The sequence below is a fragment of the Spermophilus citellus genome (assembly GCF_964194105.1).
Source record: "Spermophilus citellus genome assembly, chromosome: 9".
NCBI lineage: Eukaryota > Metazoa > Chordata > Mammalia > Rodentia > Sciuridae > Spermophilus > Spermophilus citellus.
Window position 1 is genome coordinate 125,865,338 of NC_138191.1, and position 15,412 is coordinate 125,880,749.

Genomic DNA, 15,412 nt, shown 5'->3' on the forward strand with positions numbered 1-15,412 from the left:
GGTTTCCTCGTTATCGCCAGAGTTTTACAGATTAAAAATAAATTTAAAAAAAAAAGCGCCCAAGGCACAGATCAGTGGAGTCACTGACCCAGGATCCACGGCCGGGGGCAGATGGGGCTGGACCCAGATCCGTGCTCTTTATCCTTTGCTCCTGTTCTCAGAGGCTTCTCTTCATCCAAGACTTCCTCTGTGAACAAGGCCAGGCCAAGCCCCTGCCCTTGGCCCTGGGCCATCCCTGATATACATTGACCCTAAGCAATGCTCACTTGGCTCGGTCATTCCCTAAGTCAGGCCTGCACAGGCCACAGCCACCCGGGTGATCCCAGGAGCGGGCAGGGGCTGGGCCCGTGCTATCGCCGCAGTAGGCAGTAGCCGGGGCTGCCGTTGGCTGCGGCTCTGCAGGAGCCAGGCCCTGCTTGTGTCCTTCCTCTCCCCGGCTTATCTCCGAGGCAGGTGCTGTTATCATCTGCATTTTACAGCAGAGGGGAGAAACCGAGAGCGTCGGGGTCTGACTCTCTCCTGTTCCACCTGCTCCATTGCACCTTCAAGAACACTGAGGCACAGAGAGGTCAAGTTACTTTCCCAGGGGCTATGCTGTTCAGCTCCCCTTCCAGGCTCCAGGGAAGGTGGCCAGCAGAGCCCTCAGCTGTCTGTCCCCTTTGGGTCTGCCTGCTCAGGGAGCCACCTTGCCCAGGATCCTGCCCCCTCCCTGGGGTTCCCGTGTCCATGACTGGCAGACGCGGGGTATGAAGGCCCACCCTCGCGCTTCCCTGGGGGCCGTCCCACCTTGAGAACTCCCCGGGGGGTCAGCTGGGTCTCCCCTGGAGACACATGGCAGCTCTGCCCACCCAGCTCCCTGCCTCCCTCACCAGGCCTTGATCCGGGGGCAGCCCTGATGGTCTTCCTTTCAGACCGGCTTCTTCTCGTACCCTCCATGGCAGGGGGAGACCAGGATTTGAACTCAGGCTCTCAGCCGCTCCAGCGCAGCGCTGGCCTGAGGCGTCTCTCCTGGCCAGCAGCAGCACCGAGGAGTGGGCTGGGCGGGTGCAAGGGGGGGCGACCTACTGGTCTCTGGGGGGCCGAGTCACCCCAATGCCCACAGTTCCCCCCCCCAGGCAGAGCCGGTGCTGGGGGCTCACCTGAGCACACCTGGTGGAGGGCTCCTCCTCCGCAGGGGCCTGGGGGCTCCCTCGTTGGACTACCCAGGACCTGTCCCCGCTCTGTCCTCACAGTCCGGTGGCCCTGGGTGGCCTCTTTACTCCAGCGTCTCCCTGGCCCCGAACCTCACCAGAGACCACATCTGGCTCCCGGGACCCGGCCTCTGGCTGGCCAGGCGGTCCCCGCGAGCCCAGGGTCTAAGCGGTGCCTGTCTTGCAGCTCCTTCTGCACCGAGTTTGTGACAGGCCTGGTGAGGTGGCTGGCGCTGTCCGAAGCCGTCCTGCCAACCATGACTGCTTTCACCAGCGGCCTGGGGAGCGAAGGGGCAGAACTGTTCGCTCAGAGTATATCAAAGGACCCCGCCCTGCAGGGCAGCCTGGGGGCCATCACGCAGGTAGGCTGGCACCTGGCCACTCCCGGGGGACAGTGCAACAATATTCCCCCTCCACGTCAGTCTGAAAATCGCTCTTAGTGGGGCGGGTGGTTCAAGATAAAGTAGCCCATGGTCATAGCCAGCGTTGGATCAGCACTGTGAAGATCCACCCCAGATGCTGTAATCACGTGGCACTTAATAGGTGCTGATCCCCTGCAGAAACGAAGGCACTGAATTCCCAGACAGCTTTCTGAGATGGTAATACGGGAGCCGCCATCCATGCTTGGGACCAGAACTGTCTCAGATTTCAGGTTTTTATGGGTTTTAGGATATTTGCACACATAGGATGAGATCTCGTGGTGACGGGACTCGAGTCTAACATAAGGTCATTTTATACAACATTTTTAAAAATTTAGTACACGAAACAAAGTTTCCTGACCTGGAATTTTCCACGGTGGTATCATGTAGTTGCTCAAAAAGTTTCAGATTTTGGATTTTTTTTGGATGAAGGATGCTCAACCTGTATGGCCATCCCCAGGTTATAGTTAAGAAAACCAAGACAGAGAGAGGTTAAGTAACTTGCCCAAGATCACACAGCCATAAGTAGCTGAGGCAGGATTTGAATCTTGGAGCTGCTGGAGCTGCCTCTCTCCTGAAGGAGCAGCTCTGCTGTGTGCCCTTGGGCACGTCACTCACCTGCTCTGTGTGCAGTTAGGACAGGCAGAAGCTGGTAACATGCTCCCCGCTGTGGGGCCACAGGCCTACGGATCAGCAGCCCTCCCCTCCTTCTCTGCTCCCTGGGGATGGGGTGGGCCCACTGTCCTCCCCTAGACAGGATGAAACGAACACCTGTGGCTCAGCTGCCCGTCAGCTCGCCAGTGACACCTGCTTTCTTTTCCCCCAGGACCTTCTGAGCTTCTCACTCCAGGACGGTAAGTGGATGTGCTAAGTTGGTGAGTGTGGGTGGCCACCGGCCAGGGGAGCCCTGGCAGCCTCAGTGTGGGTGTCCCGGCCCCCGAGGCCTCCTGGCGCAGGGAGGCCACCCGGGTGAGCTGCACACCCTGCCGCACCCTGCCCTGCTCCTTGGGGCTTATTAAGCTCCTTCCTGGGCCATTCCCTCCGAGTAACTCAGATCCAGCCCCATTCCCGACACCCGCCGGTCCCGTGCTAGCCACCTCACATCCTCCCAGGTGACCACTGGAGTCTCCTCACTGGTCACTCTGGCTGGTAGCCTGCTGTCCACCCTGCGTCTCAAATAACCTTCCAGCCCTCTGACCAGGCTGGCCTCCCTGCTTCCACCTGCCCGGGGCCTCCCCACTACTTGGGAGGAAGACCTGCCCCTCCACGGTGGCTCTCGTCCCTGGTCCCTGTCCCCACCTGCCCTTGCAGCTCAACCACCCCCAGTGTGGCTTCAGCCTCCGCCTCCTGGCAGCTCCCAGAGTGTATTGCGTTCTCTGTACCTTGAGCTCTCAGCACCTGGCATGTGGCTCATACTTGGTAAATGTCCATTGAAGGAATTAATTAAATGGATCCTACTGCCCCATTTTATGGGTGAGAAAGTCATCCATAAATGAGCTCAGAGAGGTTAGGCAATTTATCCAGAGTTGCTCAGCAAGTGACATTGTGGGACTCCACCTGCACTATTTCTTAGGGCTCCCATAGCAAGTTAGGGCAGATTGTGTGGCTTGAAATAATAGAAATGTAGTCTTTCACCATCTGTTGAAGTCCAAAATGAAGGTGTCAGCCCCATCTCTCAGAAGACAGGGGAGGGTCCTTTGTGTCTCTTTCAGCTTCCGCTGGCTCCAGGCATCGTACCTCACCCTGAGGCTGCTTCACCCCATCTCTGCCCCGTCTTCCTGTGGCTTCTCCTCTCCTCTCTGCATCTCTTGAAAGGACACTTGTGCTGGGCAAGAGGGCACACACCTGTACTCCCAGCTGCTAGGAGACTGAGGCAGGAGGATCACAAGTTGGAGGCCAGCCTCAACAACTTAGTGAGACCCTGTCTCCAAAAAAAATTTAAAAAGGGCTGGGATGTGGCCCTGTGGCAGAGTGCCCCAAGTTCGATCCCCGGTACCACACACACATCACCTCAAGACCTTGAATTTGATTACATCTGCAAAGACCCTGTTTCCGAGCAAGGTCAGTCAGTTTCACAGGCTCTGGGACACGGGCTTATCTTTTGGGGGGGGCCGCCATTCAACCCTGGCCACCCAGGCTGCCTGCCAAGCGCCTCCCCTCCCCATGGCGCCCGTCCTCTTTGCTCCCCTCCCCCACCCTGGGCTCTGCTGTGAGTCAAGTGCGGCCCCTTCTGTCCCCTAAAGCGAGGTTGGCCTCCAAGTCCTCTGGGTTTTCAGGTAGCCAGCAGGGAGAGGGCACAGGGGATGGAAAGGAAGTCCCCAGCCGCCGCCTCGCCAGGTGATGGGGAAACCTTGCCGGCTCCCCACGGCTCCCCACAGCTCCCCACCCAGGCTGCAGTGTGGGGGGGGGGAGCAGGTGGCAGGTGGAGGGACTGCAGGGAGGGCGGTGAGCAGCAGGTGGCCGGCTCTGAGGGCCTGGGGGAGCACGCTGGGCAGCCAGGTGGGTTTTAGCTGGCCGGGTGAGGAGCAGGGCTTCCTTGAGGCCAGCAGCAGAGAGCCGGTGAGGGGCTGCCCCCAAAGGTCCTTCTGGGGCAGAGACACCAGGTGTGGGGGCCGAGGAGCGGGGGACCCAGGAGCAGCAGCTCCGCTCTGAAGTCCCCGCTGCCTTGCGCCAGCTGCAAGGGTGTTGGGGTCCTGCCTCAGGGTCCTGTGTTTCTCTGGTGACCCTTTTGTTTGTAAAGTGAGGGTCAGAGATCCTAAAGATATAGGGATCGGGGACTTCCTCAGGCCACCCGCAGGTCCTGCGGACTATTTCCTCACGTTGCTTTCCAACTAACCTCTGTGTAGTGCAGTCACTGCCAGGTGGCATGTGTAGGTCACTGGCTTGAAGGCTTCAGGGAAGAAGATCATAAGTTTTCTTTATTCCTTTTGTAATTTTTTATTCTAATTTGTTATCTGTGACAGCGAACGCATTACAATTCACATTACATATTACACATATAGAGCTCTGCTCTAACCCTAACCCTAACCCTAACAGAGTACATTCACACCACCATGTCTTCTTCACACATGAACTTAGGGTAGTGATGTCCATCTCGTTTCACCGTCTTTCTTTTTTTACCCCCTTGCCCCCGGCCTCCCTCTCCCTCCCTTTTGCCCTATCTAGAGTTAGTCTATTCCTCCCATGCTCCCCCTCCCAACCCCACTTCATGAATCAGCCTCCTTATATCAGAGAAATCATGTAGCATTTGGTTTTTTGAGATTGGCTAACTTCACGTAGCATTATCTTCTCCAACTCCATCCATTTACCTGCAAGTGCCATGGTTTTATTCTCTTTTATTGCTGAGTAATATTCCATTGTGTGTAAATGCCACATTTTCTTTATCCATTCATCTACTGAAGGGCATCTAAGTTGGTTCCACAGTTTAGCTATTATGGATTGAGTTGCGATAAACATTGACGTGGCTGTGTCCCTGTAGTATGCCGTTTTTAAGTCCTTTGGGTATAGATGGCGGAGTGGGACAGCTGGGTCAAAGGGTGGTTCCTTTCCCAGTTTTCCAAGGAGTCTCCACACTGCTTTCCAGATTGGCTGCACCAATTTGCAGTCCTGTCCGCAGTGTCTGAGTGTGCCTTTCCCCTCATCCTCGCCAGCACTTGTTGTCGTCTGTATTCTTGATAACTGCCGTTCTCACTGGAGTGAGGTGAAATCTGAGAGTAGTTTTGATTTGCATTTCTCTAATTGCTAAAGAGGTTGAACATTGTTTCCTATATTTGTTGATTGATTGTATATCACCTTCTGAGAAGTGTCTTCAGTCCCTTGGCCCATTTGTTGATTGGGTTATTTGGTTTTTTACTGTTCTTTATCTATCCTAGAGATAAAAAGAAAAAAGAAAGAAAAAGAAAAACACCCCTAAGCCCTTGCTCCTTCCAGCGTGGTCCACGGACCAGCAGCTTCAGCACCCGGAGCTGAGGCGGAAACACGCGGTTTCAGGGCCACTCAGACCCGCTGGGCTCGGATCTTCCTGTGCTGCTCTAGGACTTCACCCCCACCGCTAGTTTTCGGTCCTTGTCTTTGTGACGGTGCTGCTGTAACAGAATGCCTGAGGTGGGGCTATTTGTAAAGAGCAGAGTTTAATTTCTTACAGTTCTAGAAGCTAAGTCCAAGGTCAAGGGCATGGGACAAGAGCCTTCATGCTGTGTCACCCCATAGCAGAAGGTGGGAGGGCACGAGGGTTCCAAACTAGTCCTCTTCTCAGGAACGCGCCCCGTGGTAGTGAATCCCTCAGTGACAATGAGCCCATTCTAGTGGTGACACCCCCCCCCCATGGTGATGGCATCCCATCCCCGATGGCTCGTTAGCTTTTGGGGTCCTGCCTCCTAACACTGGCGCCTTGGGGATTCAGTTTTTGACGTGGGTTTTGGGGGAACATTCAAATTTCTATCCAAAAGAAGCATTTTCACCCCATATCTTCCAGCCAGGTGGGACCTCACAGGGTGACAAGGCCAGCCGCCACCTTCAGGCAGGCAAAGTGCTCAGTCATACCTCTGCCCAACAGAGAAGGAGGCGGGCGGCCCCTGAGCGGGCAGAGGAGGTGGCCTTGGAACCCTGCTGAGTCCTTGGACCCCAGGTTTGGAGCGTCTCCTGCCCTTGACCCCCGAGGTCGCCAGAGCTGTCCCTCAGAGACTTCATAACGAGGATCGCGTCTTTCTTTTTTTAAAATCAGGAGTGAGGAAGAACGGCTCCGGCCGGCCCCGTGGGCTGCCTTGGAGAGAGGCTGAGTTTGCAAGTGGCCGAGGCTCAGGTTGCCAGGGAGCAGGGCAGCACCTCACCACGCAGAGCCTAATAGGGTAGTCATTGTCACAACAAAGCCACCTCTCATGGACACCAGGCAGGGTCCTAGGGACTCGTGCGGACATATAACCCTCTACCCCATGAGGGGGTCGAGGCTGCTGCTCCCACTTTGCAGACCTGGGACTCGCCCCTCAAGCCAACCTGGATGATCTGCTCTTATTGACAGGGGGCAAGATGGAGGAAGCCCAGAGAGGGAAACTGGCTTTCCCAGAGACACACAGTGGCAGAGTAGACACACAGTGGCTTGAGTGGGTCTAGAGAGCCCATCTTGCCCCCTTCCCACCTGCCCAGCGGTGTTCTCTTGGGCAGCTCTTACACCAGCTCTGCTTTGTCCATTTCTACTGAGAACAGCCACCCTTGCTGAGCCACCTGTGAAGGACAGGGCAGAAGGAGCACTTGAATTTTAACCCGCCTCCTTCTCTGCTGGGGCAGAGGTATGACCGAGTCACTTGAATTTTAACCCGGGAAGTCAACCTGCCCCCGGGTTAAAAATCCAAGCTCCCTTTGGCAAATGACTGAACGTCTCTGCCCAGTTTCCTCAGGTGACCTGTGGGAATAACTGCAGATTCACATGCTGTCTCTAAGACTCCTGTTCTGTGTGACCTTGATCAAGCCACTTAATCTCTCTGGATTGCAATCTCAAATACAAATAAGGGGCGAGAGCCAGAGCCAGATGTTCCATCCAAAAGGACTTTGTTTTTTGCTTCTAAGATCTTTTGTTCTAAGAACAGTCAAGGATCTTCCAAGGAGAAAGTCACTGTCCTAGTTGAGCCAGCTGCCCACGTCCTTCCCCACAGGCTCCCTGAGGGCAGAGCCCCTGTCTGGCTGGTTGGCCATGGTGTCTCGGCCTCTGTGACATTGAGGGGTACATGGTGGGCATTTGGTAATTGCTGGAGTGAGGGAGAGACAAAGGAAGAATGGGTGGGTGGGTGGATGGATGGATGGATACAAGAATGGGGAGAAGAAGGGAAGGAAGAAGTCAGGACAGACAGAGGGACACAGAAGTGTCTTACACCCGCAGCAGGCGCGGGCAGAGGAGGCTCCCTCCCTGGGCGCGGGTGTGAGCGGGTGAGTGATCATGGAATCGGCCCAGGAAGTCAACATGAAAGCTGCGTAGCTCAGAACTCCTGGAAGCTTAGCTGACAGCTCAGGGATCCTGGCCACGGAGGCTGCGTGCTGGCGGTTGGTGGGATGTTTTGCAAGTGGAAATCATTTTCTTCTCATGGAGTGTGTCCTGCCCGCTCTCGGCCCACGTGACGGTAAGAGCAGGTCTTCTGTGATGAAGGTCAGCAGCCCCGAGATGGAAGTACAGGCCACTCGACCGCTGGACAGAGCTTGGGCAGGGTGGGGAGCCTGTGTGCTACAGGATTTTTTTTTAAATCTACTGATTGATTGATATCAGGGATCGAAGCCAGGGCTCTTAACCACTGAGCCACATCCTCAGTCCCTTTTTAGTCCGTTGGGGTCCTTGATTTACCATCAATATCAAAACAGCGTGGTTCATCCACTTAGCAAATAAGGGCTGCACACCTGCTGTGTGTACCCACCTTGTGCAAGGCCCCGGGAGTAATTCTGACAGCAGATACTGATTGAGCACCTACGGTATGCCTGGCTCTGAGCCAGGTGCTTTCCTCACAGGTACTAATTGTTTAAGCTTCACAAAGAGCCTCGGAGGTAGTTGCTGTGACTGTACCCATTTTACAAAAGGGAAAACTGTCTGACCCAGGTGGTGGGGGATCCAGCTTTTAATTCGATCTCATCAACCTGGCAATGCGGGGAGACCTCCTCCCTATAGCTGGTTTAAGAGGCCAGAGAATGAGGGGCGGGTGCCAGGCCTGGCGCCACCGGAGCACCGTCCATCTTGCTGATTTGTATCAGAGACGGCGGAGCTGGAGGAGCCTCAGGAAGGGCCCCTCCTCTCTGCCCTCTGCCCCCACCCCGGCCAATCTCGAAGTCAGCTTGTCAACCTCCTTAGCGTCATTGACTGTCCAGGGCAGGAATCAGTGCCCAAGTATGAAACCGCTGCCCTGAGAGAGTCCCCCAGCCAGGCTCTCTCTCCCAAAGTGGAGACCCTGGGCCCACGCAGAAGCTCAGACCCCTGCTCGGGCAGGGCGACGTGGGGTTGGAACACAGTGTGGTCTCTCCCTCATGGGAAAAAAGCCACATCAGGGAAGAATGGGATCCATAACCAACTCTCCAGAAGCAATGTGCTAAGAGAAGCTGGTGAATCAAGGGATGGCCGCAGAGCGGGCAGGGCTGGCAGTTATATGTGTGGCCCGGGAGGGGGGTTCTACCACGCGGCCTGCGCAGTGGTTTCATTAATGAGGTTCTGGCATTAAGTTAGTTAGAAGAGATCAAAATAAAACACACAGACAGTACCTTAATTTAATGCTAGGTCCGAGACGGCTCGCCTCCCTGTTTCCCTGCCTCCAGCCGCCCAGCAGGGCAGCGAGGATTACTCTGGGCTAGCAGGAGAGAGAGAGAGCGAACACGCCAGGGAGTAGCCTTTTATTTGGGGGGACAAGAGATTCAGGGGAGAATTCCATCCAATGAAGGTTGAGGGGGGGGCTGCACTCCAAGGTCAGGGTCAGTGATTGGGTCTCCGGGGTCAGTGGTCACGCACACCCCCACACGGATGGGCTCTCTCATCAGGAAAGGGTCGGGATAACTCCGACACAGCCAGAGTGCCTCAGGCCCTTAACGGGAGTCACCCAATCACGTGTCAGAATGGCTCCCCACAGGGGGTCTTGGACCCCAGGGAGCAAAGAGACCAAGAGCCCCACCCTGATACAGCAGCAGGACCACAGGCTTACCAGACAGGATGGAGACGTGACAGTTCACCACACCGCGGCGGGTATTCGCTACTATTTACTGTGCACTTATTGTGTGCCAGGTGCTGGCCAGACGCACTGCAAACCACAGCCAAGTCAGTTTTTAAAGTACTTTTGGAGCAGGCGTGTGGAACAGTGGCAGGGCACCTGCCCAGCACACAGGAGGCCCTGGGTTCCATCCTGAGCACCAGAAGAAGAAAAGAGGACGCGTTCTTGTTCCTGTTTCACAGATGAAGAAACTGAGGCTCGGAGAGGTCAAGAGACTCACCCGAAGCCATTCGGCCAGTAGGTAGTCAGATGAACACTCCAACCCCGGTCTCTGGAACAAGGGGTGAAGTTTCTGCCTCTGGGTTCCTTTAATTTGGTCTGGAGGGCAGCCCCCCAAGGGCTGGGATTGACTGCAGTCTCTTCCCAAAGGAAGCCACAAGTGGTCCCTGCACCTCTCCCAGTAGGTGCCTTAGTGCCAAGCTCCAGAGGCGCCGCTCATCCTCGATGCGTAAAACCACACCAGACAATGAGGGGCATCGTGCAGTAGCTGTGCTGAGAGGTGCCGCTGGGCCAGGGCCCAGGAATGGGCATTCCAGCCCCGGCTCTGGCAGTGTTCCCAGCTTCCCCACCCAGGGGACCAGCTGGGCTGCCCGGACTCCCCCCAGTGTGTGCTTGCGTGTCCGGTGGGCAGCTGGGCATGGATGGCACACTCCTGCCCACTGGTGGCAGGGCCGATGCCTGGTTTGCCCTCCAGCCTCCAACCACCCAACTCTCCCTTTCCACAGAACTGGTCTCCTGGGTCATCTGTCAACTTTAAGTGTGCCTGTGGCCCATGGCCTAGGGTTATCCCTGAGTATGACTGTGACCCACGTGCACAGGGGATCGGATTCGCAGCTGGCCGTGTGGGCTTGTCCTAGAGCCCCTTGTTCAAGAGCCGGGGATTTGCCTTTAGAAGACAGCCACAGTGGGATGAGGAGAAACGTCGTTGTCAGATGACCCTGGATCACAATCCATCGCTCTCTCAGCTGTGTGGCTTTGGGAGAGTTCCTTAACCTCTCTGCGTGTGTTCTTCCCTCAGTTGGCAAAATGGGGCATCGTAATGCTTCCTAAGAAGGAGGGGACTCAGCAGTCACAGACGCAAGCTCCGGCACTTAGTCAGGCCCAGGTGCTGGTTTCCTTCCCTGCCGAGGTGCAGGAGGGTCTCTTGGTCACACTCCTGACTCTGGGCAGGAGTGATCCGGGCCACCTCCGACCTGGAAGAGCTGGTCTCTGCGGCAGGAGAGCCCCCTGCTCTGTCTCTTGGAGTAGGAAACACCTGCTTCCGAAGCAAATTCCAGAGCCCCTCCCCAGACCTCCGCATGTCCAGCAAGAGACTGAGTGTTCATGGGCTCCCTGGTGACCTTCATGCTCACTGAAGTTCAAGACGCCCCCGTCCCCCAACATGGGGTTAAAATGCCACATCACCACGTCACTGTTGGGCTAAGGACTTCTGAAGGTCCCTGGCTGGAAGGACACGCAGGCACCCTGCCCTTAGATCTCCAATCTAGAGGGGACCTCAGGAGCCCAGGGTGCTGCTGCTGGTGAGGGCCGCCCCCCAGGGACGGAGCACCCACTGCCACACATGTACATCAGAGGCTGCTTTGGGAGGGACCGGCGAGTGTGGAAGACCTTGTCCTACTGGCTCCTGACCTTGGTTCCCAGGTGATCAGGGGGCTCAAGGGCACGGCTTCTGTGGCCTAGACTGCCCACTTTGCAGCTTGCTGGCAGGTGAACCTGGGCGGTGGCCAGAGCGCGCTGCGCCTGTCTCCACTTTGATAAGATGGAGTCACCACCTGCCTCCTGGGTGGTCGAGGACCTGGGAGACCTGTGCCCGCCGAGCATGAGGCTCAGACTCAGAGCAACCAGCGGCTGAATGAAGCTTCCAGATCAGTCGCTCACGAGCCATGGGACACTTCTGCCCGAAGGGGACACAGAGACCCCCCCCCAGCATCACCACCCGCCATGTTTTAGACCTCTCCCAACAGAGAGGGAAGATGATCAAAGCTGTTTTGTTTTAGGCAGGGGCCCGAGTGTCAGGGACAGGGGCCCACGTGCAAGGGACGCCCAGTGAATCTGGAACTTAGATTCTGGAGAGAAAGACAGGCAAGCAAAGACGGAGGTGTCAGGTGGTGAGGCGAAGAAGTCATTCACAGTAAGGAAGCAGAAAGCAGTGCAGTGGGCCAGGGAGGGCTTCCTGGAGGAGGTGGCCTTTGAGGAAGGAAACTGAGCCACAAGCAGGTCTCAGAAAGAGGACTCTGGACACTCAAGCTCGGGCACTTAGGGGAATTCACCACCGTGAGAGAAGATCCCACTCGGAGGAGGAGAGGCCTCAGCCACTGAGTCCCCTCTCTCCCCCGTGTGCCCTGGGGGAGCAGGACTTGGACAGTTCTGGAAACAGTAAGTCTCCAGAGGTCGTGGGAAGCGGAGAGGTTTTTTTTGTGTTTGCTGCTTGGGGTGAGTGGGCACAGCAGAGGACCTGGCCGGCCAGGGAGAACTTCAGTTAATGAGCCAACGCATACTAACTCAGACATTGAGCCTACTAACTCAGACATTGTCCCAGGCCCAGGGAGAGCAAGGAACCAGGCAAAGGTTCTGTCCTTGTATGACTGACATTCTGATGGGTTGAGCCAGACAATAACCATGTACATAACCATCCGTTCCCAGATAGAACAATGGTAGGAAACAGGGTAATGGGGACACGGTGACCAAGAGAGGGGCTACTCCCATTCAGGAGCCACTGGCCTCTCCAAGAAGTTGATATTTGAGCCTTCACCAGTGGAAAGAAGTTGATATTTGAGCTCTGCACCAGCCTGGCAGAGCTCTGAGGAAGGAACTTCCCAGGTACCCAGAACCACTCGTGCAAAGGTCCTGAGGCAGGCAGGAGCTTGGCTTCTCAAAAGGACAGATACAGATACTGGATGGAAGATGGGATGGGAGAGGGCAGCAGGAAGGGGTCTTGCAGACCATGGGAAGAAGTGTGGATTTTACTGTGAGGTGGCAGGTGGTGGCAGTGGAGATGCGGCTGAATGCATGAGCCCAGAATATACCTGGGAGGTTGGACATCGGGATCAGGACAGAGGAGTCGAGAAGGGTGCCTGGGCCTTTGGCCCCAGCCCCAGAGTGGAGGGGTGGACAGGCCCTGCATTGGGGAGTTGGCACCTGGCAGCGGGCAGTGGTACCAAGACTGGAGAACCCCAGCGTTCCTGGTAGCCTGGGGCTCGGGACCCCACCCACCTGCCTCAGACCAGCAGCCACTCGCCCAGACGCTGGGAGTGACCCTTCCACAGAACTGAGCCCCGGTCTGACATTTCTAGGGAACATTAATCACCCTGCACCTGGCGGCCGTCTGCTGAAGGCTGAATCACTGCAGCCTTGACCCATGGAGCCTGAGTGAGCTCTGATTATCAGGCTGCCCATTAATCATCAGGCCAAGCCTTGCTGTCCTCATCACCTGGGGGCAGCAGTTTCCCTCCCTCAGGGAGCTGCTGTGTCTGCGGAGCCGTCATTAGCCCAGTAACCTCGAGCCGGGCTCTTGTCTGTCCCCTGACACGTAGACAGCTCCTCGCCCAGGAGGCAGCCACGGGACCCCGGGCACCATGCCTGGCTCCAAAGACCCCAGGCCAGGAAGAACCTGATTTCTGCAAAAGCCAAAACCTCCAACTTCACAACCTTGGGGGCTGTGACATTGACTAGTCCCTCCCTCGGAAACCCGAGGCCAGGGAAAGGAGGGTGCTCTAAGTCAGGACTCGGGAAACCCGTGTGCCTCGCCCGAGGTGGGTGCTGGGGTGGACATCCCGACAGCCGGCCTGGGCCTAGGAGAGCGCAGACCAGTTCAGTCACTGCGGGACGACGCTTCAAGAGAGCCCTGGGTGGGGACCACAGACCCTTGGTGCAAGGAGAGATCCACAGGAGGTTCCAAGAGGAGCTGGGGGCTGAGCCGCATCTTGGGGGAAATAGAAGTTCAAGGCTTAAAGTGACAGGCAGAATAATGTCCCCAAAGGTGTCCACCTCCAAATCCCCGGAACCCTTAACAGACCTTTTGTGGCAAAAGGATTTTGAAGCTGGAGGCATCTTGGGGTGGGGAGACGATCCCAGGCCATCCGGGGCTCACAGAATCCCCGGGTCCTTCTAAGAGGGAAAACAGGGCAGGACAAGGGGGGCATTCTGTCCTGGCACCTCCAAAGGAACACAGCCTTGATTTTAAGATATTTGGCCGTAGGACTGTGCGGTGACCCATTTGTATTGTCCTCAGCCTGGTTTTTGTTACAGCAGCCACGGGAAACTAATACAGCTCGCTTCGTACAAAGTGGCGATTTATACTTTTTTTTATTGTAAAGAAAAGTTTATTGAAATTCCACTGTCTCTAGGCACCACCAACTTCTGCGATTTATGCTTCTTATCTCGGGATCAGAGGGATGAAGAGATCCAAGGCCCCTTAGATAGAAAATGGCGGGGGGAGGGGTTAAACCAAGACTGTCCAATTGACAGGCACCTGGGTGACGTGTGCCCGGGGCTGGGAGTCGAGGAAGGGAGGGAGCTGGGGGAGGCTGGTCCCCACATGCAGGCTGCCAGCAGGGGCTGGGCTCTGTGGGCCGAGATGGGACAGAGCAGAGGACCCACTGTGGAATTGCTTGGCAGGTGCCGTTGGCCTGAGCCGGGTGGGTGCTGCAGGATGGAAAGAGCTGGATGTGGGACACAAGTTGCTAGGGACATTGCGCGTGAGGGTGAGGGACAGGAGGATGCAGAGACCCCCATGCCTGGCTTGGTGGTTAGGTGGTGTGTTCTGAGCCCCCCAAGAGGAGGTCACACAGGGGCCACCCATCACCTGGCCAGTGGAGGGGGTGGCAGCTGAGGCCAGTGTGGAATCAGAGCTGGGTGGACGAGGGCCACCTTGCGTGGACAGTGCTGTCCTGGTGTTCTCAGGAGAATCAGCTCACTTTACCTCTTTCTGACCCCTCGTCCCTTACTGACCGGGTATTCGGATCGTCTTTCAGATTCCCGGACTGTGTAGTTAGAGTTCAAATGGACACTCGTGGCTGAATTTTGAGAGATTATTTTTTCCAGTTATAAAGTCCACCCAGGTTCACGATGGGTCCATTTTCTGTTGTGTCCTGTTTCCTAATTGGGACCCTAGGACACATCAGGGAATCAGTCTTCCATCCACCTTTAAAATTTGTCTTATAGTCTGAACAATTTCGTTTCAAACGTTATTACGGAGTTTCCTTGGAACTCATTTCGTGAGGACCCCACAGCGCCCCCTGGAGGGGTGTACATTGTTTATTTAACTCCCTGATGTTAGAAATCTCCAGATTATTTCCAATTTCATGTCCTAAACCCGGACTTCACTTTCATTAGTGTGCTTTTGTTTGCTAAATATTTTCTGTACTAAGAATTGTTTTCTTTTAAGTTTAGAATTTCAGAAATGGAACTTGTGGGACAAAGAGGATCTACCCTTTTTTAAAAAGTGGATACATAGTTGCCAAATTTCCTGTCACAAAGTTGGTACCATGGTACACTCCCGGTAGCAGTGTCTTTGAGCACTAGTTTTTATCATTTTCTTACCAACCTGGGGATTGTGTTTGTGTGTGTGTGTGTGTGTGTGTGTGTTACTGGGGATTGAACCCAAAGCCTCATGAACGCTAGGCAAGCACTCTACCACTGAGCCACATCTCCAGCCCCCCAACCTTGGGATTTAAATAACTGATCTTCGTCCATTGGACTGGTGAGAAGAACCACCCAGCTTTTGGTTAACATTTTGATGGTTGCGTAGTACACCATCCTAGAAGCGGTGCTGTTTTATAACTCACAGAGCCTCGTAGGTAGGATGTTTCTAGGTTTGGCCTTTGTTAATTACACCATGGTTGGCATCTCAGTGTTTAAAACCTAAACTGTTGATTTTTCCCCATGTTCTCTCTTTTGAGGGCGCTATGATGCCCGGGCCAGAGTACTCGTTTGCCACGTGACCTCCCTGCTCCAGGTGTCCTTGGAGGAGTTGGACGTCCTTGAAGAGACCTTCCTTGAGAGTCTGACAGAAACCAAGGAGGAGGAATCTGAGTAAGAAAGCCCTCCCCCCCACCCCGGCAGGGAGCACAGA

At 55.6% G+C, this 15,412-nt stretch overlaps 1 protein-coding gene across 3 annotated transcripts in view; it reads left to right on the forward strand.

Annotated features, from left to right (window-relative positions):
- The window catches only part of TMCO4 (transmembrane and coiled-coil domains 4), a 77,202-nt gene that overhangs the window by 19,190 nt on the left and 42,600 nt on the right, over positions 1–15,412 (forward strand). For all 3 annotated transcript variants that reach the window (XM_081305437.1, XM_081305435.1, XM_081305436.1), the window contains exons 4-6: positions 1,378–1,552; positions 2,436–2,463; positions 15,240–15,372. In XM_081305437.1, coding sequence (XP_081161563.1) covers positions 1,378–1,552; positions 2,436–2,463; positions 15,240–15,372 — 336 coding nt within the window. The remainder of the gene's footprint in view (positions 1–1,377; positions 1,553–2,435; positions 2,464–15,239; positions 15,373–15,412) is intronic.